At 36.2% G+C, this 25,031-nt stretch overlaps 3 protein-coding genes and 1 long non-coding RNA gene across 4 annotated transcripts; all 4 read left to right on the top strand.

The window, feature by feature from the left end:
- Positions 1–1,712: 1,712 nt before the first annotated feature.
- Positions 1,713–4,543, top strand: LOC120007103 (mitochondrial arginine transporter BAC2). The gene is made up of 3 exons (XM_038857286.1): positions 1,713–1,939; positions 2,157–2,455; positions 3,523–4,543. The coding sequence occupies exons 2-3, from the start codon at positions 2,222–2,224 to the stop codon at positions 4,216–4,218; spliced, it is 930 nt and encodes a 309-aa protein (XP_038713214.1). The 5' UTR covers positions 1,713–1,939; positions 2,157–2,221; the 3' UTR covers positions 4,219–4,543.
- A 2,040-nt stretch (positions 4,544–6,583) lies between these two features.
- On the top strand, positions 6,584–9,229 carry LOC120007482. Its single transcript, XR_005470178.1, has 2 exons — positions 6,584–6,895; positions 7,003–9,229. It is a non-coding gene; the product is annotated as an uncharacterized LOC120007482 (long non-coding RNA).
- A 1,816-nt stretch (positions 9,230–11,045) lies between these two features.
- Positions 11,046–18,230, top strand: LOC120007481 (kinesin-like protein KIN-13B). Its single transcript, XM_038857731.1, has 12 exons — positions 11,046–12,043; positions 12,619–12,840; positions 13,399–13,593; positions 13,786–13,887; positions 14,357–14,434; positions 14,543–14,624; positions 15,378–15,537; positions 15,629–15,931; positions 16,462–16,680; positions 16,761–17,118; positions 17,233–17,298; positions 17,569–18,230. Exons 1-12 carry the CDS (start codon positions 11,879–11,881, stop codon positions 17,746–17,748), a joined length of 2,130 nt encoding a protein of 709 aa, XP_038713659.1. The 5' UTR covers positions 11,046–11,878; the 3' UTR covers positions 17,749–18,230.
- Positions 18,231–19,541: 1,311 nt separating this feature from the next.
- Positions 19,542–23,781, top strand: LOC120007059 (ras-related protein Rab7). Its single transcript, XM_038857224.1, has 7 exons — positions 19,542–19,809; positions 19,956–19,982; positions 20,074–20,173; positions 22,307–22,453; positions 22,535–22,615; positions 22,742–22,887; positions 23,377–23,781. The coding sequence occupies exons 1-7, from the start codon at positions 19,757–19,759 to the stop codon at positions 23,444–23,446; spliced, it is 624 nt and encodes a 207-aa protein (XP_038713152.1). The 5' UTR covers positions 19,542–19,756; the 3' UTR covers positions 23,447–23,781.
- The last annotated feature ends 1,250 nt before the right edge of the window (positions 23,782–25,031 follow it).

The following is a 25,031-nucleotide window of genomic DNA, read 5'->3' as shown; positions in this document are numbered from 1 at the left end:
CTAACTTGTGGACTTGTTGAGTTTCAGCCTAACTAATTGGGTGCCCCTTTGCATCAATTACTTACAAATCATTGTATTATGATTACAAATTCAGTAGTGCTAGATAGTTCATATAGTGATAGTCCATGGGAGCGCAAGTCTCTTAAATGAAATTTTAAAGCATTTTAACTCTCAAAATACATGTTAGATTTAAAAAAAAAATTACACATTCAGAATCAGTGCATAAGACTCTTTCTAACAAGATCCATTGTCAATGAGTTTTATCGATAAAATCTTAATTGCATTATTTTTTTCAATGGAATTTCAAAAAACAATGAATTCAGAACTAAAACAATGAATTCTAGACTGAACTTTAAAAAACAATGGAATCTATATTAAAATAATAAATATTGGACAATGAATTCTATGATAAAAGAGTGGAATAAACCTGTTGTGTTCTCATGGACTACCAAACTGATGTGCTACATGTCATTTTCGTTACAAATTATGCATATCCTTTGTCTAGTGTGATGGGACTATGTTGACATCCTTTGAATGTGGGGATCATGGTCTACTTTCTTTCTTAATCCCAGTTCTAAAGTCGCACGTTATGTAAGAAACTGGTAATTCTTTAAAAGTTGTGTGCTTGTTCCATTCTGACTCTTGATTATATCCGTTGAACTTTGTTTCAACATGTGTGTGGGCTGTTTAAACCTAGTTGGTTTTTTATGACCCTAAGCACATCCAATTAAAAAAAACACACCTGGTTGGATTTTAGTGTTTTTGCCATTGCCATTTGGTTAACCATTTGTTTTTTCCTTTTCTTTTTTCTTGTAACGAGTAACTCATTCAAGACATGATCACATTGAACATCTCACCTTACATATAAATCGTGGCAAGTGAGTCTTTCATTCCAAATATATTAAGACAATTGCAAGACCTTTGGCCCATATGGTTCTAAAGAAATTTGTTTGATGTAGGAGTTAACCGAAAAAACCTCTTTCTTCGGAAAAAATAATCCTTGTAACTTAACTCGAATCGAACTATTTTCTTGGATTCTGACATTGTTTTTCTACGTAGGGATGTTAACAAAAATGCAAAGAATCGATAATTTTGTATTGCAATGGACTTTGCAAAATCACCTTTGTCATTTAACTTGATTCATTAATAGATTTACAGTTAATACATTAAACTCCACATGACAAAACATGCACGTGAACCTATCATATACAATATTCTATACACCTCATCAGTGGAGATTGCAGACAGTTTCTTATCTCATCATTCAATCTGTTTTTTAAAACGGTATGGATCTCACACTGTTGAACAATTCTGACGGTGGGGCAGGAAATTACAGGAAACTATAGGGTTTCCACTACAAAGACCCCGAACTCTCACGGTTTTGGCGAGCCCAGGAGGCCACCAATGCACCAGACTCAGAGGATAAACTCTTTCTTTCTATCGACAGCAGATGATGTCATCCTATCCTATCAAAAACAAAATGTGTGCAGATCACAAATTCACTACCTTTTCAACAACAAATCCAGAAAAAATGTTTTTTATACAAAATAATGGGATGTGTCACTCATCACTCATGAAGCTTTTCAATTTATCAGGACACTAGGCTTAATGCACCCATCCAGAGCATGAGAGGCCCAGTTCCACGTGGCGAAATGTCACTGGCACTCTGGAAATGAGGAATTTGGCCGTTTCTTCCTTCCATACATACCATGTACACTCCCAACAAAATAGCCGACTCTGGCTACTGGCTTCTCTTTCGGTCCAATTCTTTGCAAGAGAAAACCAATTCCTGGGTTGTGTGCCATTCATTTTCGTTCTTCACTTGCTACCTTTTCTCTTTGTTTTATCTCTTTCTTTCTCTGGTTACAACAAAAGAGACTTGGAATTCTCTGTTTTTGGGCTTTTGAAGATAGAGAAAGAGGTAGACTGACCATTGCCGGTACGTTTCAATTCATTTTCTTGATGTTTGGTGTTATTCCCATCTGGGTTCTCTATTTTTTGTTCTCTCTTTGAGGAAAGTTGAATACTTTCTTGTAACTGATTTGTGCATATCCGGTGAATTTTCCAATTTAATATATTGAGAGAGAAAGGAGTTGGCACTTTCTAGGATTTAATGCGTATAAGAAAAGAAGACTACAATTTTCTTGCTCTTGCAGATAAAGGTGGGAGTCCCTCAAACCATTTTTTTTTTGTCCTTTTGGAGAATGAGAGTGGGAGAAGAATGGATTTCTGGCCAGAGTTTCTTGCAAGTAGTTGGGGAAAAGAATTTGTGGCTGGTGGGTTTGGTGGCATTGCTGGTATAATCTCAGGTTATCCTCTCGATACCTTGCGTATCCGGCAACAGCACTCAGGTTCACCTTCTGCTTTTGGTATCCTACGCCGTGTAATTGCCAATGAAGGACCTTCGGCTCTCTATAGAGGCATGACTGCTCCCTTGGCATCAGTCACTTTTCAGGTCAATTTCTTTCTTATCTTTTCCAATTTGTCTGGTTATTTGGTTCCATTAACCTCTTCACACTGATCATAAGTTTGGTTAATATTGGGGGTTCTTAGAACCTTATCACGATTCTCTCTATCTTGCTTGGTTGCGAGAGTTTTGTATTGATTTCCATGCTTATATGTTGTTGTTATAATAACCTCATGGTTGTGGGAAAACCTAAACTATGAACAGCTATAGCTATCCATCACACCCTGCATATTGTCACTTTTAGGCTTTGTTTGTTTGGCAAATATTCTCATCACTTCCCCAATTCTGGCAATTGAGTACGAGCCCTGCTTATATGATCACAATGATTTCCAATATATATGCTCATTTTTAATCCAAAAGAACAGAAGCCTTTCCTGGATGTAAAATAGCATATGAGAGAATAATCGAGGTGGAATATGGTTTTAGCTTTAACTCTTTTGGGTGATTATCAGGTCAAGCTTTAATATGACCTATGTTGTCTGTGGACCGAGCTCCTCTCAGATCCGGGTTTTTCTCCATTCCCTTGCAGAATTGTTAGGCAAATGCAAAAGAAGGTGTTTGTTTCATGAAGGAATCAGGAACAATTTGTACTAAATAGAGAAATCTTGATTCTTCACAAAATAAGTAATGAATCCTTTGCAAAAGATCATGGATTAATTCACCAAAATTGTGTTCCTATGCTTGCTTTTACAAAATGGATTTCAAAAAATTAGTTAAAATTAGCTCGAAAACACGTGCAAAGAGGGACAGGAGATCTGAGACCAGTTTTGGTTCCATGGAAGTTATGTTATAACCTCCGAAGCCTGACTATGCTTATCGTTTCTTTTGTTGATGAGCAAGCACAATCCTTTGTAACTCACTGGAGAGATTTTTTTTATAAGACTCACTGGAGAGATTTTTGCTGTCACATATAGTGTAGTTGGAACTTCCCTTATTTTCTGCTAGTTTAGGTGTATTTCTGCAGTTTCTTACAGTGTTTTGATTTATATTTTAACTGGAGATGATTTAACGTTTCTATGCAAATGAGCCCTGCTAACACATGTTTGTATGAATAGAATGCCATGGTGTTCCAGACCTATGCAATCCTCTCTCGGGCATGTGACTCATCTGTTTCACCTGAAGACCCTCCTTCCTACAAAGGCGTCGCGCTTGGAGGTTTCGGTACTGGGGCTTTGCAGAGCTTATTGCTTAGTCCTGTCGAACTCGTAAAAATCCGTCTTCAGTTGCAAAACACCAACCCTACAAAACCCCATCAGACACATCTTCACAAAGGCCCTGTAGATGTTGCAAAAGGCATATTTAGAGCAGAAGGTCTGAGGGGTTTTTATCGAGGTTTCACCATTACTGCACTCAGAGATGCACCTGCTCACTGTGTCTACTTCTGGACTTATGAGTACATGCGAGAACAGCTTCATCCTGGCTGCAGAAAGAATGGGCAGGAAAGCTTGAAAACCATGCTATTAGCGGGAGGGCTAGCGGGAGTTGCTAGTTGGGTTTTTTGCTACCCTTTGGACGTCGTAAAAACCAGGCTGCAGGCTCAGTCAGCCTCTTCTCCAGATAGGTATAATGGCATTCTCGATTGTCTACACCGCAGTGTAAAACAAGATGGTTATGGCGTACTCTGGCGAGGACTGGGAACAGCCATTGCCAGAGCTTTTGTGGTAAATGGAGCTATCTTTTCTGCCTATGAGATTGCATTGCGCTGTTTATTCGACAATGGTAGCATTCAAACCGAAAACACCACCCAGTAGATCATCACTCCGTAAATGATTATTGGACACAAAGGGGTTTTGGAATGTTCAAAGAATCACACAAGCATGCTAAGCCGAGCGAAAGGGTGGCTGTCTACATCGGCATAGACAGACACGAAACAAACTGGCAAGACCATCAATGGCAGCAACAACGCTTTCAGGAGAAATAAACAAACAAGAGTGATAGTCGCCAATTATTTTTGGGCTGACAGTTTGTAGCATCCGTGTACACAAAGTGGAAATTGAACATTGCTTCCCTTAACAGATATCACTCTGTTTAGTGATTCTCTATCTCCATTTATAAATTCTGCAACTATTAAGCCAATACAGTCTTGTAAATCATTTATCCTAACCTCAATAACTCCACAGAATTTGTCACCTGACAGCTTCATTACTAGCAGGCATTTCAACTTCTGCTGCTGCAACCGTATCCAATCATTCAAGAGTATGCAGCCATCTTACTTGTAACAAGAATATGCAGCAACAATTATTGGGCAACGCCCTTCCACCATAGCATAACACCCTTTAGATCCTCGGAAACAACTACATGACGCAGCGAGTATAGCATACCGCACAAACTAGTTCCAGTACCATTAAGATATACTCATATACAAAATCGGTATCATTAGTACAAAATACTACAACCCTCTGGATTAAAATCCACCAACACAAGTGAAACACTGACCAGGTATAAAATACAGCAGTCATTGTGTTAAATATAGGTTGGAGAAGCCGCAAACTAAGTAATACAAAGCAGAAATGCCAAGTCAAGAAAGTGGGCATGAATGGTAAACATTTGGCAAACCTATAGGACTACTGCCCAGCGAGCGGTTGGTGCAGCGGAACTTCGAAATGTAAAACCTATTCTGCGGTGCTTCATAGTATATACAAGCCACCATTATCTTTAACTTTGAGTTATTCAGCATAGTTTTCCGTCAATTCTTATTTAAGCTTTGACACATAAATATCATCTATTCTTTTTTTGCTTTTTCACCCAGCCATGTTAGTTTGTGATTTATAATTGTTTAAGGTTGTGTACTTAACATAAAACTTCCTTTTTAAAATAACAAATTTTTTAGTCATTTTGTAAAATGGCATTATTGTCCAAAAATTTTAAAAAATATGGTGTTGTATTTAACAAAAATAGCGACGTATTTAACTGTCTCTTTAAAATACTGTATTAAATGTTAGCATATATAATTATTGTTGTGACCGTTTGGTTCAATTCTTATTGATAGAATTTATGCTCTTCAAAATGCAGTAGCAAATTACATCCATGGCCATTATGCAATTCATCATAAAATATAAACAATCTATTGTCAATTGTTCCACATTTTCAAATAATTTACGGACATGTTCAACACTAAATTTTTAAAAAAATATTTAAAAAGTTAAACAAACTACATTGATATATTTGGAATATGACTGAAAAAGTGGAGTATTATGGGTATTTGAGAGTTAAGATCATTAAGTATTATCGAAAGTTATCTTTCAGAATGCTCCAAAAAAGACTATCGTTATACTACTTCAAATGAGACGTTTTGTTACAAAATAATATATTCCAATGGTTAGTCAAACGGAGCCTAAAATGAATGTTGCAAACGATTAAGCATTCGTTCACAATAAGCAATCTTAGAAGATCATATACCATGAATTTATTAAGGATCCTTTGTGACTTGGATGGAGACTTTGGAGACATGACTATTTTCAAATAATATGTCCCAAACTTATCCTAGTTAAATTTTGTAGGTGAGACTTCAACTTTCTAATATTGTGGGTCATTTTTGTGCACCCTTGTGTGAGTGTTGCAATCATTTTATATTTGTTTTATATAGTTTAAGTGACAGTTTGGTTCAATTTTTGTTGATCATTTATATGTTTTTCAAATGCTGTGACAAATTACATACAAAAACATTATACAATTCATTACAAAATTGAAGTAATCCGCTATCAAATTATTTCACATTTCAAACAAATTAGGGGCATATTCAATCAGGGAACATTCAACACTAAAAAAATTTAAATAATAAATTTTCACATTGAACTTATTACACACACATATATAATATTTACGTACTATTATAAAAAAAATTCACATATATAAATATTTATGAATTTAAAAATATAAAAATTCACATATATAAATATAGGGTATTTGAGGGCTAAAAAGTTGAAATGCTACTCAAATGCTTGTTTTAGAAACAATTTGAAAATGATACTTAAAATGCTACATTTATTCTACTTAAAATGTTAATTCAAATTTGTGTTTGACAATAAAGTAATTTGAAATGACATATCTATCTATTATCTATTATTATCTATCTATATATACTTTACTTTAAAGTTCCTAGAATTGGGCGCAACTTCCGCGTGTTTCTATACTCGCGAAAGTGGTTTTGTTTCGTTCACTAACTGATCACGCAGAGCAGTGCCGTTTCATGCTGATGTCGAGAGCCTTCTTCGCGAAGCGACAAAGATGTATCCTCACCTTGATTCATGTATATGGGTCGTTTTCATAGATTTCAAGTGCACTCTCTTCTCTCCTTCCCCATCCCTATGACTTCTCTAACTATCGTTTCTCGGCCGATCTTCAAACAAAAATTCAGAGACATAAGTAACTCTGAGCTTTTAGGTTAATTTTATAATTCGTTTCGTTATATTTCGATTTCTTTCTGAGGTAATGATTTCGCTTTTTTTATTTTTTTTTTTTGTAAATTTGGCTTCTTCTGAGATTCATTGCATGCATTTTGGGGGTTTTTGGTTTATACGTCTGCTTTTGGGCAGGTTTTGGGAGAAATCACTCACACGATCGTCTCTTATGGTTCAGATCCTCTCTCTATCTACTTCGTTTCTCTCTCTAGAGCTTTGATTGCACCGCTCTCGCACACATAAATTAGATCCATTACCAAGACATGGATCTACTGGTTGTAATGGAGAAAGGGCTGAGGACATGGGCCAATTGAGTTGACTCCAACACTAACTGCAACAGAACCGAAGTTTTCGTCCTCTCCATCTCGCCTAAACCCGACAAGTATGTCTTCCCTTGCAGATATGATTGGCATGCTCACTTTATCTTGATATAGCCTACGAAAAAGTTACAATTATTATTCTTACTGCTTCATTTTTAATTAATTTTTGGTCTAATTCATGGGTTTCAATTGTCATTTGGTATGTTAGTTTCAGATAGATATCAAGGAGAAATAAGCTAATAGAAACTTCTATTTTCAGCTGGTAATGGTTTTGGTTTCAATATCAGTGTACATCATTCCTCCCTCAGTCATTTTGTCACTAGGGCTTTTTGCTATTAGTCATTTTCTATTGGGTTTTGTCACCAAAGAGAGTTATATCTTGAGTTCTCTTTTGGTTGAAGGTCTGATTTATTTGTATAATATGTTCAGTTTGTAAGAGCTGACCTAATAAAGAAAGGTATGAAATATAATTCTAGCATTTCTGTTTTCGTATTTGTACTTCTTTGATCATAACCTTTGTTTTGGTTATTTGTCTTTAGAACTTGAGAAAATTATCAACTTTTGTACTATACGTTTAGCCTATTTTGGTTCTCAATCTTTTGAATAATTGAACACCAATGATATAACTTCATAGTTGTTTAAAGCAACTATCTCATTTATGTCTTAGTTGTCTTATATAATTACATGTGCTGTTTTGAATGCATTATTTGGACAAACCTACTACTCTGTGCTGGTAATTCTTATGTGCCTGGTAATTCTTATTTGGATTATCAACTCTTGTGTGCTTTGCTTGTGAATAATCTCAATTGGCCTAATTTACTTGTGAATGCCAATGGTCTGGTAATGCAAGCATACAACTGAGATTATCTTTGTGGGTATAGTATCCATCTTTTGTCTTTTGTTTGTCTTATTTGCTTTTCAAAATTTTAAATTTTGTTCTAAATTTAAGTCTCTTAATGGCAAGATTAGTTTTTTTTCCCTGTGGAACATGCAAGGGATAAAGAAGAAGGGAAACCAAAGAGTAGCAAAGCAGAAGAAATGGAATAGGGTATTATGATTTTGTGTTTAGTTTGTTTATTTGATTAATTCTGCTCTCTTATATGCTTCTCTTTTTGCCAATAATGAGTTATGGGATGCATTTTTTAATTTCAAAGTAAATTCTTTCGTTTCTGGATATTTGGAAGATTAATATGAGAAGAGAAAATTGAGTCTATTTACTGGTGCATGCTTTTGGGTTTTTGTCATATTAGAGAGGAGATGAAATAAACTGCAAAACATATATTTCATTCTATTTTCAGGAGTTGCTGTTATCTGGAAAGATTATGGCCTTATATACAATCATTTGTTAGTTGAGGTTCTTGTGATATGTTTTCCACAATTACTAAGCTTTGGTGATTGTATTTGGAAATTATAAAGCATACAAAGTGGATAGAGGAAGGTCTTCCTCCCATTTCAGGGATTTGGGGTTTGGATGGGAAAGATGAGTGAGTTTGGGATGTCATGACATTTTCATTATTATATTTCTGATGCGGAGTCAACTGGTATGTCAATTGGTATGTCACACTGCTTATCTGGGTAGAGCATTGGATCCACATGATGATAACACTGTCGTTACAAGTTGTGAATCCATGATCAACTTTTGTGATCTTCAGACAATGAGATTTGTACCTTTATATTTTTGTACAACAGGTTTGTATATGGAAAACTATTATCCTACATGCTTTATTCTCTGTAAATGTCTTCATTTTATAGTGTAATATTGTAGTTTTAGTTGAAAAGTTGTTATCAAATAGTTTTGTTGTTGTCGGATGAAATTATTAAAAGAGGGAAATGGTTTGGTTAGGAGTTAGGTGCAACTACAGTTTCTACTTTCTATGTTTGAATTTTTGTGAAGATGTCTTTGCATGCAGTCATGACTTTATGATTCGAATTGCCACATGAACGATTTTGGAAGAAAAAAAATGCCATGTATTGCGCCACCAATTCTGTTGAACAAGTTTGATTTTCTGGATTATGAAACAATGGAGGACAGGGTTTGAAGACACATTGTCAGTTGTTTATTCTTGAATTTTTTGAAGCTACGTTTCTTTATTTGTCGAATCAATTTATTACAATTGACATGAAAATTCAACTATACAAAATTAATAGGATATTTATGAGTCTCTGAGGTGAGATTGCTCTTGAATTTAAGGAAGATCAAACGATTGAGCTGTTAAAGAACAGTCCCATTATCATCATTCTTGCAACTTTTGGAAGTGAGCATCATATCTTTCTTCTTTTTTTCCCGAATACTCCTCTCTGTGGCCGCAGTTAGTTATTGTTAGCAATGTATGGCTTTGATGGCAAGTATGACAACACTGGCAAATACCTCCACTATGAAGATTTATTCCAACCTTGAACATCCTCAGACGACCATCTTTCGTGACAAGTTCGAATTGTTTGCACTGCTATTTCAATTTAGCAGTTTGTTATGAGTCTACCTCGGCTAAGATTGTAGGCTTCCCTAAGTTCATGTAATTACCCATCGTCCCGCCATAACGCGCGGGCCTCTTGCCTAGTATACTATAAAATTAGAAGATTTCGCGTGATTTCCCAGCGAGTCCGGACTTATTTTTGTTACTCACGTGTCTGGGTTTCCGTTTGATGGAGCTTGGCCCATGCGATCGGTGTCATCTTTGTTGATCTAATGCGTTTTGTAGCGAGTTTGCTTTCGTTTTGTCTACTCTTGCGTGTCATCCATGTCTGATCATCTTTTGCCTTATTCTGGGAAAAAATAAAATATTGAATGGCGTCGCTTTGCTTGGCTACTTCTATCGGTGGTAGACGTGGCTCATTCAGCTATGGGCAACGCATGAATCAGTCAAAAACCCATCCTCTGTCAGTCCATCTTGGTTCATGTATCTACAATTAGTCTATGAATCAACGTGTCACATTCAAGTATGAAAAAGACAAAAATCTGTACACTATCAGAACCAACAAGACGTAGTTTCGCTCATCTAATTGCCCACCAAATCAGAACCATTCTCGCGAGCATAAAAAACTATCGTGTTAAGGGTTCCGCTCATTTCTGCGATTCATGCACGGGTGTACAGTGGAGGAGGGCTTCGTCATCCTTGCATTGAGTCTGCATATGTTTGGTCATCATCGTCTTTGTGGGTGAGTTGGTGCTCTGCCATGTCGGTAACTTCTCATACCCTTGCTTCGTTGCTATTTTTGGGTTGTGTGTCTTTTGATTTGGTTTTTTGTTTTGTTATCGACCAACAGATGCACAACCTCCGTAGATGTGCATTTGACAGCTTGATTTGTATTTGTCATTAACCTTCGTTCTCAGCTAAGGTTAGCTTCCGAATTTATTGGTGTTGTTTCCGTTGTCTATTAAATTATGGAAATTTGTATTTTCTTTGTCACAAATTTGTGCCTATATTTCTGAATGGTTTAATGTTCAATTTTGTTTTGAATGGTTAATGATCTTCAAGTATCAGTTTGCTTAGTCATTTTGGGATCATGTTTCACTTTTGTTCATCAGTCACATCAAAAGAAGAGGAAGTCAACCTGGACGAAGAACCAGCTCAAAGAGATCTACTCTTTATTGTGTTCTTCGTCAATTGGGTATGAGTTATTGAGGTTTTTGATTTCTTCAATCATTTATTTAACTGTTTAAACATATGGATTTCGATTGTTCTTTCTATCACCTCTATTAGTATTTTACTGTCGTCGTCTTCCATATTTTAATATCACCTTCGGTTGCATAAACATAATTCTATGCAGACAATTGAGAGCCTATTAGACATATTAAATGTGAAGTTTGTGGCTAGCTTCAATCGGGAGTCAATTGTAGCGAGTTTGCTTTCGTTTTGTCTACTCTTGCGTGTCATCCATGTCTGATCATCTTTTGCCTTATTCTGGGAAAAAATAAAATATTGAATGGCGTCGCTTTGCTTGTCTACTTCTATCGTTTTAATTTTAAAACGATGTCGTTGCACAATCCAAAACACTCGGGGTCCAGACTCCGGATACGTGTCGATATATGATTACATCCCTCCAAATCTCAAATTTAAAAGAAAAAACTAAAGCGAAAAGAAAAAAAAATGGAACCTACCATGTGGGACGGTTAATTGTGATTGGCCAATTTCAAAAAAACCAAAACAAGCACCAGGGCCCCACACACACTGTTGTCTCCTCTATTTTTGTCCTCATTTTATGTCGCCAAAAATATTTATCCTTTTTATTTTTTATTTTTAAAAATGTAATTTAATAATTTATCCGCCTCTTCGAATATTCAAAAATCGTGGTTTTCATTTTTACTGGGTATCGGTGTGTCCCCCCACTGTCACTCTAGATTTTGCTTACCTGGTTAAAACAATCCATCGCTGATTAAGACGTTTTAGAGAGAGATAGAGAGAGGAGAGAGAGAGAGAGGAGGGGGTTTCTACTTTCTATAGATGCCTTTAATTTGAATTCAGAGAGATAAAGTGACATAATCGAGACACAGAGAGCCGAGACTGGAATCTCTGGTTGCGTTTTAGAGAGAGAGAGAGCGAGCATTGATGATGCAAGCTTGGATTGGCTTGGCTCGGCATTGATATATAGAGAGAGAGAGATCGGCGGCATTTCAGAGCGAGAACCAGAGGCTCCAGTTGATGTCGTAGAGTGCTTGATCGAAGTTACAAGAAGTGCGTATAGAGAGATATATGAACGGAATGGGAAGGCAGGGGCAGAGATCTGGTGCGGCGGCGGTCCATCATCAGCGCCAGTATTCGGATCAGTTTATGGAATCCTCGTCCAATGGAAGATGGCTGCAAACGGCTGGTCTTCAGCACCTCCACTCATCGAATGCAACCATTCCTCCTCTTCAGGTTCTATCTTCTTCTTCCATCAAACTTTCTGTTTGATTCCAGAGTGCGCGAGCATGACCTTTTTGGTCTCTGATCTTCGGTGTTCTCTGTTGCCTTGTTTGACTTGCAGTCCATAATGTTTCTTTTTCCTAACATTTAGTGATCTATATTGATAATGAATTAGGTCTTGGATTGGATATTCGATGCATAGATCTACAGATCTGACGCTTTAATATTTGGTCTTACCAAGTAGGAAGTTACAGTCTACTCGGTTATTGAGAGAATATATGGAGAGAAAGGAAGTGCAAAGGAATTTTTCGGAAATGCTAAATTTCAGATTTTTCATTTTTTTTTATTAATACTGAATTTCATGTTACATTTTATATCCTTTGAACTCAAAAACTTTTTTTTGTCAAATGAAATCAATATGAATGTGCTATGTTTCTCATTTGTCTTTCTGAATACTTTTTTAGTGAAAACCAAAAGGCTCCTGAATGGATGGTCACAAATAAGTTAGCAGAAAGAGTCTGAAACCATGACATATTGATATCTAATTAACAGTTTCATACGCTGCTATATTGTGTATTTGGTAACAGGATTATAATTTCTATGGCGGAGATGTAGGAGGGCAGGGATCAAGATTGTTTCGCAATGCTCAAAGGGGTTTCAATGGAGTAAATGAGTTTTACACAGAGCCCTCTACCCCTCCTTTGAATCCCCACTCATCAAATCAGAGAAAGAATGGTGAAGATTCACCAAATGAATTCAGTCCCGGGCTTCTGGATCTGCATTCTTTTGATACCGAGTTACTTTCTGAGGTGGGTCTCTTTTCAACTGAAGTAACTGTTTTGAATTCATGTTAGGTTCATGGTGAATGTAACTTTATGTCTACTTTGCATTCCTTTGCTCTTACTGCCCAGTGCTCACCATTTAATTTGATGAAGTGAAGTTGAATAATGTTTTTCTCTAAGTCAGAAAGAATTTTCTTAAATGTCTGCACTGCAGCTAACTTTCTGATCCCTTGTATAGATTCGAACTACAATTTATGCCAAAATTCTTTGTTTTAAGCTTCATGACATCTGTTTGATAATGACAACGACCATGATTTCAGTTATCATATAGAATATAATACTTATCTGAATGAATCACTAATCATTCAAATAAACGTGGATGTGATGCTTTATAATCCTAGAGGAATCCTTCTAACTCCTCTATGCTCCACCTTCGTACTCTTATCTTTTTTCCATTCAGAAAAAAAGCGACAACTATTTATTATTCTGTACTTAGCAAATTTCTTCTGAAATATATAACTTGTTTAACGAAAAAAAATATGACTTCCCCCCACATATTGATGTGATGCTCTTGTGTTAAAGTAGATGCAACTTCCTGGCCTGCATGATGGTTCTTCTATTTTTCATCATCTTCGAGGCCGAAGTTTCGATGACTCTGAAACCTACCTTGCAAGCAAGCAACAAATTGGGAGCTCCCGTGCTTTGCCTGAGACCAACCTCCAGAAAAGTCTTGTTGCTGACAAAGAGAAGGCCAATCCTGTTGCAAAGATTAAAGTTGTGGTATGCCTTTATATGTGTTTTTAACCTTGTGTTGCTTCTTCTATATTCCTAACTGTAAAATCTATTCTTGAGTCTACATTGGAACATAGCAAGAAAAGGCTCACTCTAAAGAATTAAAACAATATTTCTGCAGACTGCAGTCTTCTTTCCATGGGTTTTACTCCAAAATTTTCTGGCGGTGTTGTGATGCAGGTTCGGAAGAGACCACTTAACAAGAAGGAGTTAGCAAAGAACGAGGAGGATATTATAGATACACATTCCAATTCTCTAACAGTTCATGAGACTAAGCTTAAGGTAAGTATCTCTGATGTTCTTGTTCCTGCTTTCAAAATAAGACTGTGGCAAACGAAGTCGCAAGGGTAAAAAGGGTCAAAAGCAAACCTATTTGCATATTTGAATTTCTAAAGCTGGCTCCTGAGTCCTGATGCAATCCCTAATCAAGAAGAAAATGAAATCAATATAATTATATTTAAAATTTAAATATGTTAAGATTGCTTATCCAAAGAAATAGATACATGCACTTCCTGGAGGGGTTTAATGTGTATTTTAAAGGCCATATTTAGTCACTAAAATATAACTGTACATTTTCAATGAGACCCTTCGTCTAGTGTTCTTAACACAGTGAAGTGGTGAACTGCGATGACCTATTTTGCAATTTAATTTACTAGTTATTTTACTTACATTTGTAGATTCTCAGCTAGTTGCTTTACTTTTTACAAGTTTTGATGAAATGTATGTGTTGATAATCCAATCTCAATTGCAGGTTGACCTAACAGAATATGTTGAGAAGCATGAATTTATTTTTGATGCTGTGCTGAATGAGGAGGTTTCAAATGATGAGGTTGGTGTGACAAAAATAGTTTATAAATAGAAGGAAGAATATGATACAAGATTTTGATGCCTGCGTGCTAGTTGTTTCTTATTCAATCTTGACCTCATTATGCATTAGGTGTATCGGGAGACTGTGGAGCCCATAGTTCCAATAATTTTTCAACGCACCAAAGCAACTTGTTTCGCATATGGACAAACTGGTGAATGCTTTTCTCTGAACCATTCCAATGTTGTTATAGTTTTGCCTTTCGGGACTGTTGGGTTTGTGATCTTAAATTTTCCCCTGCATTTACCTAGTTGGTTTATTGGTGTTGGTTTAAAATGTTTGATTTTTTATTCTTCAACCATGAAATGAAAAGGATAGCAATTTTCCCCTTACTTAATTTTTTGGTCATACTTCCCTTGGCACATTCACCATTTGAAATGTTAATGATGTTTGACATGGCATGAAGGACATGCAGCTTAACATTTATATATAGATGTGTGTGTATAAATTTATATATGTATATATATTTTTCATCTACTTTCAACAGGCAGTGTACAACTTGATTTCCCTAATGATTTTTAGTTTTCAATGGCATGAGTCACTAATAGCTTGTTTGTCAATACGTTATTTTGGATTGCATTTTCTGAAGTCAGATTGTATAGTGATATGCTTATACTCTATGTTCAGGTTTTTTATTTCTTCTCTTTGATTGCTCTACTTGGCTGGAGAGACAATAGGGTTGTAGAGGGATGGAGTCTTCTTTTGGCAAGATATAGTATTCATGGTTTCACATTTTTATTTTTTGGTTAATTGGGGAGGTTGAGAGAGATTAGAATATGAGAGAGACAATTTGAATCTCATGTAACCTTGTATGTTTCTTGGGACCGCCTGTGTCTTTTACAAATTTTAATTTTCCATTACTAAAACCAACTTGAGATTCTTATTATCATCTATATGTCCTGTTCAGGAAGTGGAAAAACATATACTATGAATCCATTACCTCTGAAAGCATCACGAGATATCTTGAGGTTAATGCTTCATACTTACAGAAACCAAGGATATCAATTACATGTCAGTTTCTTCGAGATTTATGGAGGAAAACTTTTTGATCTTCTCAATGATCGAAAGTAAGTTGGCATTGTCATTTCTTGTTTTGGTTGTCGAGTTCTTGTTTGCTGTTTCTTTATTTGCTGAAAGCCTAAAATTGCAATTTTTCAGAAAACTATGCATGAGAGAGGATGGTAAGCAGCAAGTCTGTATAGTGGGTTTGCAAGAGTATCGAGTGTCAGATGTAGAGACTATTAAGGAGCTAATTGAGAAAGGAAATGCCACTAGAAGTACTGGCACAACTGGGGCGAATGAAGAATCCTCCCGTTCCCATGCCATACTTCAGCTGGCTATCAAGAAATTTGTTGATGGAAATGAATCAAAGCCTCCTCGTCTAGTTGGAAAACTATCTTTTATAGACCTCGCTGGAAGTGAGAGAGGTGCAGATACCACAGATAATGACAAACAGACAAGGTAGAGTATTCCTTTTTTTAGTCTTTGTGAATTGTGATCATCTGGAGTCTGATTCCTATGACAGAGTGCTTTGTGACATTATTCAATGTGACAGATGTGAACTAGGGGAAGTATTTGTTTCAATGTTTGATTATTGCAGATGCCCATATACAATTTTAGACTCATGATTTACAATGTAAACCTATTCTAATGGTAATTTTTTGCACTTGTTTCACTCCTGAAGATTTTCAAATTATATCCTATTTTGAATTAACTGATCTAAAATTTTCTGAAAATCTTTATTGAGCGCATTTAATAAACTGGATCTAATTGCTTATCTTCAGCTTGTGTTCTAAAGTATGAGCTTCTAGTGAAAACTTGAGCTCTTAGAGTGTTTTCTCCCATATCCAACTTTGTGCACTTTTTTCTTAATTTTTGATGGAACTATTTTTGTAGGAATAATATGATTTAGGCACCCTCCTGTGCTCAAAGAGTTGGAAAAGCTGGATGTCTCTGCTCATTTAATTTTTTTTATATAATATGTGATGCAGAATGGAAGGTGCTGAGATTAATAAGAGCTTACTTGCATTGAAAGAGTGCATCAGAGCTCTTGACAACGACCAGGGACATATTCCCTTTAGGGGGAGCAAATTAACCGAAGTACTTAGAGACTCCTTTGTAGGAAATTCACGCACTGTTATGATATCTTGCATTTCACCTAGCTCTGGATCATGTGAACATACTCTCAATACTTTAAGATATGCTGACAGGTATTCATTCACAAACTTCTTCTGTTGATTTTTAATTAATTTTTATCCTAATCCTGAGTTTGCTGGAAATTGCTTTCTAGGGTGAAGAGCCTTTCGAGAGGGAACAACGCTAAGAAGGACATGTTGTCATCTACAGTGAACCTAAAGGAATCAATAACTGTTCCCCTATCTTCCGCTCTACCTACTGCATCCAATTTTGAGGATGACATGACTGATGCATGGCCTGAACAAAACGTGAGAGATGATTATGAAGTATCAGAAGATTCCTATGAGCAAGAAAGGCCAATGTGGAAGAAGAGCGGCAAATTAGAACAATACAATATGTCAATTTCAGAGGACAAGACAAGGAAACCCAATAGTCAGACAAAATGGAACGAACTTCCTAAAGCTGATCTTAAGAGCTCAAAATCGGAGGATGATTTAAATGCCCTGCTACAGGTTATTTAAAGTAGATTGATTACTTAAAAAATACATGTTGGAGTGTAGTTTGTTATGGTTCAATAAAACTCCCAAGGTTTGTTGACTTCTGCATTGTGTGCTGCATGTTTCCAGGAAGAGGAAGATCTTGTTAATGCTCACCGCAAACAAGTAGAGGAGACTATGAATATTGTCCGAGAGGTAATCTCATGAATGATATACAATGTGCCTTATGGTGTGAGCCCTCACAAGATCTGTGTTGGAAGTCATAGTTAACATTAATTCGTAATGCCTGATATTACAGTTGCTTAGCTTTTCAACTATATTCTTATTATTTAAGGAAGCAGAAATGTTGAGCGAGCCCACTCTTACGGTTCAGGCTCTGCTGCTAAAGTGCTTACTGCTTAGCATTTCACTCTGCAATGTAATCATAGAAGCTGATACAGTCTGGCTGTATTTTTGTTTTTCTAGGAAATGACTCTGTTGGTTGAAGCGGACCAACCAGGGAATCAGCTGGATGATTATGTTACTAGGTTGAATGCCATTCTTTCACAGAAGGCTGCTGGCATCCTGCAATTACAAACTCGTTTGGCTCGTTTTCAAAAGCGTTTAAAGGAACACAATGTTCTGGTGTCATCTTCAGGCCACTGATGTCATGCGGAGGCTCAGCAAGAAATTGTTAATTGCTACTTCCTATCAACCAGAACTGCAGGGTTGTGGATTTGGTTTTATGCAATTTTTTATTTTTTTGGGGAGCATCAGTTGGAATTGGTGTCATGCAGCATATTGCTGGATGCGGCAAGCTTTTTATCGTTGAGGGGCTGCAAAATTTATTTACAGAACCGGGTTCCTACGCTCATCTACCGGATACCATACAGTCTTGATCCCCACACACTATGTCTTTTCCCTTTTATGCAAGTTATCGGCAGTCATATAGGATTCACTTGCCATTGAGGATATTGTCATTCAATTGTTCATGTACTGGGTAATGTATGAAGTTTGTTTGTGTCATTCAATTCATGTTAGATTTCCTATGTAGAAATCTAGCTTGAAGTAATTTGCTAATATTGGATGGAGGTATGTATCATGTAAACCTGTATGATTTCACATAAGAGAGTATTTTGTCCGTCCATTCTTTTATGTGCATTTTACTTCTCTTTTAGTTTGGTGCATTCCTCTTATGCAATGTATTTTGAGATATAGGATCTGTTTGCCGAGGCAGTCCACATAGCGGTACAAATATTATATTAGTTATTTTATTCATTTTAGTATATTGATGTCATACGTATTGTATACAAATTTTATAAATATTGTTCACAAAATTAGTTAATTCAAAAAATAAAATTATAAATTGCTTATTTGTAATTTTTAATAAATTAAATTTGTCTAAAAGAAATTTAAAATTAAAAAATGTAAACAAAATATATTTTACACAACTTAACCGCTAGCAACAGTTCATCGTTTTATCAAACACCTCACGACTTATTTCATAACTTTAAGCTCAGTTTTTTTTTTCCATAGCTTAACAGTTAGCTTGAAAAATCAACACAATCGCTCGTCAAATACAAAAATATTTGTAAACATAAGTTTACACATTGATTAGAGCTGATCCGGTTTGTTATAGCTACTATTATTGAAAATTTATTTTGTATTAAAATATAATTTTCATTTTACCATCTAGTATGGAAAAAGCCATGTACTTCTGACAAACACAAATATTTGTAAAATTAAATTTACACATTGATTAGAACTGATCCGATTTGTTACAGCTGCTATTATTGAAAATTTATATTGTATTAAAATATAATTTTCATTTTATTCCCATTGACAATGGAAAAAGCCATGTACTTCTGACAAACGGTGGATTACACTATGAAAGGTTGAGTTTCATTAACCCTTCATCCAAATTATTATTATTGTTAGAAAAAAGCTGATGTGTCAATTAATACTAAAACATCTAATAAGAAAAGAATACCCTCTTAATTAAAGAAAATTAAGAAACTTGTCATACATCACTCACATCCACTTGAAACATAATTCGCCTTTAAAATATTCGCGCCTATTGATTGAATTTGCATTCTTCCATTTAAAAAAAAAAAATTTCGAATGGTGGAGTTTGTTTCAACACAGATATGAAGTCAACGAATTCCATGAAATTTATATGGTCCAAATACCTAATTCTTGACCTCAACTTTTTAATAATATTAAATATTGGCTCTGTATGATGAAGTGGGCCCGCTCTACCATACACAGTGATAACACTAGGCATTACTGCCCGCAAAATGGGGCGGTAAGTAATGCCCAAATGAAGAAGTTCGAAATTTTTATTTTTTTTCATGTGGTTCCACGTGGGTCACCACCTGCAAAATATCATATGATATGCGTGGTGCTATTGTTAAGAAACTTCTATTGAAACTTGAAAGTGAATTTTTATTGTAAATTTAGAAAATCTATTCAGAGGATCTGATACGGATGGTGTGAGGGCCGGCTTCAAATCCGAAATTGTGTTCTGGTTGGCAGCGTAGTTTTGCGCTTGAACGGCCCAAAATTCCTCTCTAATAACAACTCGTCAAAATCCACATGTCTGCCAACAACCCATAGAAATTGATTTTCATCCCTCTTGAGAATTGTGATTTTGATTCAATAAACTTTTTAATCCATGGCTTCTCGTCGACGTATGCTTTTAAAGGTCATCATTCTTGGAGATAGTGGGTATGTGTCCTCTCTCTTCATCTTTTTTTTTTTTGCTGATTGATGTGAATTAAGAATGTGATGGGAATTGAAGGAAACGAAATGGGGGTTTGGTGTTTGAGAATTCCTACTGATATGCATGTTGTTTGATCTTTTTTTTTTGGTAGGGTTGGCAAGACATCTCTCATGAATCAGTATTCTCTGCAACACCCAGATCTTGATTTTGTGCTCTCTCTTGGTGGATTAGTAAGATTTATATTTTCTTTTCTTTTGGTGGGTTATTAGGTATGTGAATCGGAAGTTTAGTAATCAGTACAAGGCAACCATAGGAGCAGATTTCTTGACCAAGGAAATCCAGTTTGAGGATAGGTTGTTCACATTGCAGGTGAGAGCATTAAACTTGCAATTCGGTTTCTTTGTTGTGTTTAATCATTTATTTTAAATGGGCCATCGTTAATTGTTGATAATTAGGCTAGATTTTGTCGTGTGGGGTATTCTTGAGCAGCTTTAAAGCTAAGCATTTCATAGACAATTAGAATACTTGAATTAGTGTTGTTCAATTTTCGCATACCGATAGACATTTCTTGACGCTCTATCATGTATGTCAGGAGAATGACTTAATATTGCTTGTTGGGGTAAGTTTGGGGCCTCCTAGTTTCTTAGGATAAAAATGACGGGAACTACTAGATAAGAAAAGAAGAATGACTTGTCTTTGATCTGAATTTGACAAACTGTACTTTGATAACCACTGAAGTTACAAGAGATGGAACTGCGATTGCGGACGTATGTATTATTTGCATATGAAAATCCTTATTTAATCTTGAATCTGAACTCAGATTTACCATGATTTGCTGCATTTACTAATGTTGGATTATGATAGAAAAAGGTTGACAGCAATGTTGTGTTATGACCTGCGTATTGTATCTTGTCCTCGTCTTTTCTCATTTATGTCAATTATTTTAACCTCATTTGGAGGAATTTTAGACAGCAAATTTAAAATGAGACAAATAGAACTTAGTACTCTCACACACGTTGATTTCTTCTCATTCTGTAGTTGCATTCTCCATGCTGAATGCTTGTAGACTTTATTGGTTTCTCATAAGTCTTGCAAACTCATATGTTATATATGCTCATTTTGACTTTCTCTGTTATATGCATTGTGTTTTTTATTCTTAAGTTTATTTTTTATTTTTAAAAGATCTCCTCCTTGATTCCTGTTCAAGGGGTATTCCTAGCAAATTGTCTCTCCACTTCTTCTTTGTTGAAACTTTAGCTTATACGAAACTTAGAAATTATGGCGTTACCATCAGTGGCATAGTGGAATTTTGAAGTACGAGAAAAGGTCAAAACAACTCCCGTGCACAAGGCTCGCACAGTTGGTGGGGTCAGGGACAAACAGGGTATACGCAGACCTTATCCTCACACTGTTTTTAGGAAATTGAACTTGTGACCTCTCGGTTGCACCCCTGCAACTCTACCGTTAGACCATATGTTCGCCTGAAAACTCAGGAACTGCTAGAGATTGACAGTCTAAAATTTTGTAGGTAAAAACAACTCCCTTGCACAAGGTTCTAATAGTAGGAATTGAACTTGTGACCGCTAGGTTACACCCCTGCAATATGTAACCGGCTGGTGAACTAAATGTTCTAGTTGAATGAAACAGCTTAATGCGTTTATGCGCGTGCAATGCTAAGAAAGTAGGGGAATTATGAAGAGAGTCTTATGTTGAATGTTGATCTTTGTTGTTGGGCAAGCGTTGCACTTGAAGAAAGCCCAAGATGAAATTGGTCTTCACAGATAAGAAACCAGGAAAATTAGTTAAAAAAAGCACAAAGCTAATAATTTGCTTGTTTGAATTGAGTTGGAAGGCAGAAGTTTTGCGCCAGCATGATGGAGTTTATTCTGAATGTAGGAATTTGAATTGGAAGTGGCATGTTCCTTTTATGCATGTTTTAGAATTGATCCTTGCGAAGATGTCCTTATCAGAGCTACTGTGCTGGCTGGTCCTCTCTCTCTCTCTCTCACACACACAGTTAGACACACACAAATAAAAACCCACACAAGTGCACATTCATGCGCATTAAAGCACACTCTCGTCCCATTGTTTTGCATCATAAGGGCAATGTGCTGTCTGATATGGATAAAACAGTCAGTGTTCAATTTCAAAGCATTTCGAGGATGATTAAAAGTTGTTTATTTAAGTGTTTATCTCTTTCCAAGTGCATCATTATTGGAGATAGTTATCAGATTATATCCACGGGTTTAATTTAATGAACTTTGGATGGCCTCTTGAATCCCCTTTCCCTGCCCTTGCAAGCTCCAGATGTCCTCCGTATCTTAAAATTTTATGAAGCTTACTTATACCATCATCTGAATTTTCCCATCTATGTATGAGATGTTTGGTTTTTTCCAATAGATCTAATCTATTGGAGCATGCCTCTGTGTTTGAGTTCTCTTCTTTTGGTGGAGAATCTGTGGGAGTCGTGTTTAATCCTTAAATACTTGTTTATAAATACAGATATGGGACACTGCTGGGCAAGAAAGGTTTCAAAGTCTTGGTGTGGCTTTCTACCGAGGTGCTGACTGCTGTGTCCTTGTGTCTGATGTAAATGTTATGAAATCATTTGATAGTCTCAATAATTGGCGTGAAGAGTTTCTGATTCAGGTAATTTTATTCACTGGCTATGATGTTTATCCCCAAATATGCAAATGTTGACTGAAACATATTTTATGGTTTCATGTTCAGGCTAGTCCACCTGATCCTGAAAACTTTCCCTTTGTTGTATTGGGGAACAAGATAGATGTTGATGGTGGCAACAGCCGGGTGGTAAGAGCTTCTCTTATTCTTACATGTTTAATCCCACTTCACATCATACCTCGTCAGGATGTAGCCATCTGGAATGTAAGTGTTATTCCTGCTAATCATTTGCGGATCTGGTGACAATGTCTTCAGGTTTCTGAAAAGAAAGCAAAGGCATGGTGTGCTTCTAAGGGAAACATTCCATATTTTGAGACATCTGCGAAAGAGGGATTCAATGTGGATGCTGCTTTTCAATGCATAGCTAAAAATGCACTCAAGAATGAACCTGAAGAAGAAATGTGAGTATAGTAAATGCATCCGCAAAATGCAATGTTTAGTGGACACTCTCCAGTTATTAAATAACTCTGCATTTTTCCGCAACCAGACTTTTTGGGTCTAGGGAAACTACTGTTACCTTCAATCACAAATGTGCTTGGGAGAGGGGGAGGACAGATGGTCTTCCCCTTTCTAGCTGTCATGTTTGTGTTAATGATGGAGGAGGCGGAACTCGGGAGGGTGGTTAAAAAGCAATGTTTATTAGGTTGATTTGCTTCTACTTTAGCGAGCATATACCCTTAGCTTGAAACATCTTTACATATAGTCATTTTTTATTCCCCATCATTCAACTTTACCTTCTGAACTGCTAATGTATGCTACCGGGAATGCTGCCTGTAAAATCTTGCGACACTTGGGTGATTAGAAGAGATAGTAAAATTAGACTGTGATTCCCGATTTTTGTGTGGCAGTAAATAACATGAGTTTTGCGGTGGTTCCATATTTTTTGACAGATACCTTCCTGACACCATCGACGTTGCTGGTGGGGGAATGCAACAGCGATCTACTGGATGCGAATGTTAAGAGAATGCTTGGTGGTTCTATTTATTTCTTTGGCTCCAATATACATATTTCTTTATGCAGTGCTATTTGTTTAGTAGTGTATCATATGTGGGTCAGAAAACAGTCGTAGTATTCTCGTTGGTTTCCTTTATCCTTATATTTTTTTTCCGGCAGTTCATATTTTTTTCCCGAGATTTTCATGTATTACGTCCATGTATTGCATCCCGGACAGTGTTGGATTGATTTCAAGTTTTAAGTCCTGAAGAGGAACTGTGTTTTTTTTAGTTCTCTTGTGACTTCTTGTTAAAAGTGTTGTAGAAACTCTCTTCCTTTAATGGACAGGGAACTTTTTATTACGTCTTATCTTCATATGATCCAAATTAACAAAGAAAAAAAAAATTAAGCTCACAACAAATTGAGAAGAAAAACAGGAACCATCATTCTCACCTCGAAGGAATGAATTTCAAGACCTGAAATGAAAATAAACACATATAATAGAGAGTAAAAGTAAGTTTACACAATCGAAATCGAAAAAAAAGAAATGTAGATGTGGGCCAGTGTTCTAATAATCGGACCGTACTGATCGGTCGGATTGGAAACTCGGTGAGCCAGTCACCAAGTCGATACTTTATTGAAAAATTATCTAATTTGTCATTGATTATAACAAAGTGAAAAATGAAAGTATCACCGAATGTAATGCGATTTGCAGATTTGTGTCCTTCTTGTTCACAGTTTAGGGTAGTATGTTTTTGAGTAATAGATTTGTGGTGTGCGTTTCCCATGGAGTATTTTCTCTCTGATCATCAAATGTTCTTCTCTTTATGGTTATCTTTTCTTCTGTGTGGCTGATAAATTTGATGAAAATGCATAGATGTGTTGGTAGTCTAGATAACAGTAAAAGCATCTGTTCAATCTTTGGAATGCCATTATGCCGGGAGAGGCATGAACTCAAAAATCTGGAGGATCGAGTTCTCCACCATTAATTAGCTTCTTGTTGTAGAAGTAATCATACACTCCTCCTTCATAGAATCATAGTAGTACAAGGAATTCAACAGTCTTGTATGCGATTCATGTAGGCTTATTGTGTGCACTTCCCGCCTTCTTTTTCTTTATGAACTGGGTCTTGAAATTGATTATATTATTTCAGTGGCTAGACATTTTTTCTTTATAATCGAGAAACTACTCAATTCAACATGTTTTTCGGACAATCGAATGAGCATAAAATTTAGATTAATAGGCTCACACGCACGAAAGCTTGCCACCTGTCAATAGGATAAATCATGGGTTGTGGCTCCATACGCTAAGACCCACTAGAGGATTGAAGCCCACTAACAAGCTCTCACGCGCAAGCAAAAACCTACGCGTAGATGACTACCAAGAAATTGTTAACACCTGGATTCGAACCGTGCTAGACATGCTTTAAGGTAGATTGATTACAAGGGTGGTGGTATCGGCGAAAGTAGTGACGTGACCCACAAAAGTGATGCGAAGAAGACTAATCCGTGTTTTAACTTTATATCCCATTTCTGTCAATGCTAGATAAACCACTTTAATGTCATGTGATACACAAGAAGATTTGTCTCTTTCAATGTGACAGATGATCATG

This window comes from Tripterygium wilfordii, chromosome 10 (genome assembly GCF_013401445.1).
Source record: "Tripterygium wilfordii isolate XIE 37 chromosome 10, ASM1340144v1, whole genome shotgun sequence".
Classification (NCBI taxonomy): Eukaryota; Viridiplantae; Streptophyta; class Magnoliopsida; order Celastrales; family Celastraceae; genus Tripterygium; species Tripterygium wilfordii.
Note: the sequence above shows the minus strand (reverse complement) of the source record. Positions and strands in the feature narration are given on the sequence as shown.